The sequence below is a fragment of the Aulostomus chinensis genome, chromosome 8, assembly GCF_037954235.1.
Source record: "Aulostomus chinensis isolate RoL2024-O1b breed Wild chromosome 8, RoL_Achi_v1.0, whole genome shotgun sequence".
Taxonomy (NCBI): domain Eukaryota; kingdom Metazoa; phylum Chordata; class Actinopteri; order Syngnathiformes; family Aulostomidae; genus Aulostomus; species Aulostomus chinensis.
Genome location: NC_141327.1, coordinates 19285171 through 19287173, shown reverse-complemented (window position 1 = coordinate 19287173; position 2003 = coordinate 19285171). Strand labels below are relative to the sequence as shown.

Here is a 2003-nt window from a genome sequence, read left to right as displayed (position 1 = left end):
CCCTCTCTCTCTCAAACACACACACACACACACACACACACACTCACACACATACACACACAATCGTGTTTCCATCACTTCAGAGGACACTGCATTGACTTGCATTAATTTCCTGGACACTTATGCTAACCCTGAACATGACCACTACTTGCCCTACCCTGACCCTTAACCTAACCTAACATTACCCTTAAAACTACTCTTAACCCTACAATTTGATGTGCACATGGGGACAAATGAGACTAACTAAACAGAGTTATGTCCTCACAACATAAGGAATGCTTGGTCCCAATACACACGCACACACACACACCGACAGGGAGGGGGAGAGAGAGCGTGAGAGAGAAAGGAGCAGCTCTGTGTGTGTGTGTGTGTGTGTGTGTGTGTGTGTGTGTGTGTAGCTGTGTTTGAGTGGGAGAGAAAGACACACACACGCACGCGCGCGCGCGGCCACACTGCACGCAGGCGCGGGCACGCACTTCGAGAGAGAGACACACACACTATCTCTCTCTCTCTCTCTCACACACACACACACACACACACTCTCTCTCTCTCACACACACACAGGCGCAGGCGCACACGCACACACACACACACACACACACACAGAGTGAACCTCTAACAGTGTGTTGATTCCAACATTTTTACAATAGAGAACGGTCTCAGGATGAGAGATGTTTCTGAAAACTTTTGTCATTTACAGTTTGAGGTGAATCAGTTATCTAGGTTTCACCTGGAGAAAGTAACAGAATCAAGGTTGATAGTCTGTATTTGGAGAAGATTTTACATGTTAGATTTACAAAAGCTTTTCTGTCACTCAAAAATACACTCAATAGCTGGATGCAGCGCGCGCACATGTACACTAACGAAAACTCGCGCGCACACACCTCTTTGGAACTGCGTTGTCAGGTGGAATTAAAAAAAAACTAGCTAGCATGACAGAAACAAGCGACTTTCTCGCTTTAATTGTTTGAATTGGACAGTAACTCACTGTCAACTTGACAAATAATGCACGTTTACAACTTCACAAACACACCCACCCGAGTCTCGCTGTCATTGGGGAGGAAAACACACACACGAAACAGTTAACCGCTGTTCTATATGTCATGGTTAATTGACTCCCTCACCCTCTCAGTGGCGCCGCTGGTTTGACTCCTTCTCCGTCTCTGTCCAGGCTGTGTGTCTCCCGGTAGTCGAAGAGCGAGCGTACGGTCTCCGCCATGTTCGCGCCAGCGATCGCTGATCTTCCGCCGCTGTGCCGTTCAGCCTCGCTCGCCTCTCTTCAGCAGCTCAACTGCTCACACCAAGGTTATTGCAGTCGCTCCCACCGCGCTGAGCGGAGGTGTTCGCCGTTAACGTCCGTCCACACAACAGTATTTCAACTTCTCAGTCTGCCAGAACAGGACAACGCTAATATTTTTACATAAATACATCAAACTGGGCTCCCGATGAGGATATATTGAAAGCAGTACGTGTCTTTTAAAAAGCGCGATGTTGTGGTCACCCCCGCGAGGAAATGGATGCGTCCACCAAGCAGATGAAAAAAGTAGACCGCTTATAAGAAGAGTGGTTTGCTCGCTTACTTGACAATAAAGCGTAAAAAGAAATGTCCCAACGTTTTCCTTGAAAACATATGAACTATAAGTAGCCAACACTAGGATTTTATTTTCTATAATTTAGCTACACCATTATATGAATGCACACCTCTATTTTATCAACAGGTTACCAATATCAACAAAATGTGTGATTTGGTTAGCCTGTCCTGATACATGTTAATTCCTCTCAGACCTTTTTAACAAAATCCACTGCTTCCCAATCTATAAAAATGTGGTAAAGAATATATAAATTATAATGTACAGTACAGCCTTTAAATGTCAAATATATTCAAACTGGGAAATTCAACAGGGTGCAGTTTAATGACAGAATCAACAATGTGACCACTAATTTAGGCAACTTTGAGAAACCAGTCTGTTGCAGCCAGTTAAAGGGTTATTTATTGGGGGATG

The 2003-nt window shown here is 44.8% G+C and overlaps 1 protein-coding gene across 1 annotated transcript in view; it reads right to left on the bottom strand.

The window, feature by feature from the left end:
- The window catches only part of LOC147257524 (uncharacterized), a 20083-nt gene extending 18649 nt beyond the window's left edge, over positions 1-1434 (bottom strand). Inside the window, exon 1 of the mRNA XM_086211529.1 lies at positions 1125-1434. Coding sequence (XP_086067655.1) covers positions 1125-1219 — 95 coding nt within the window. The 5' untranslated portion in view covers positions 1220-1434. The remainder of the gene's footprint in view (positions 1-1124) is intronic.
- Between the last annotated feature and the right edge of the window lie 569 nt (positions 1435-2003).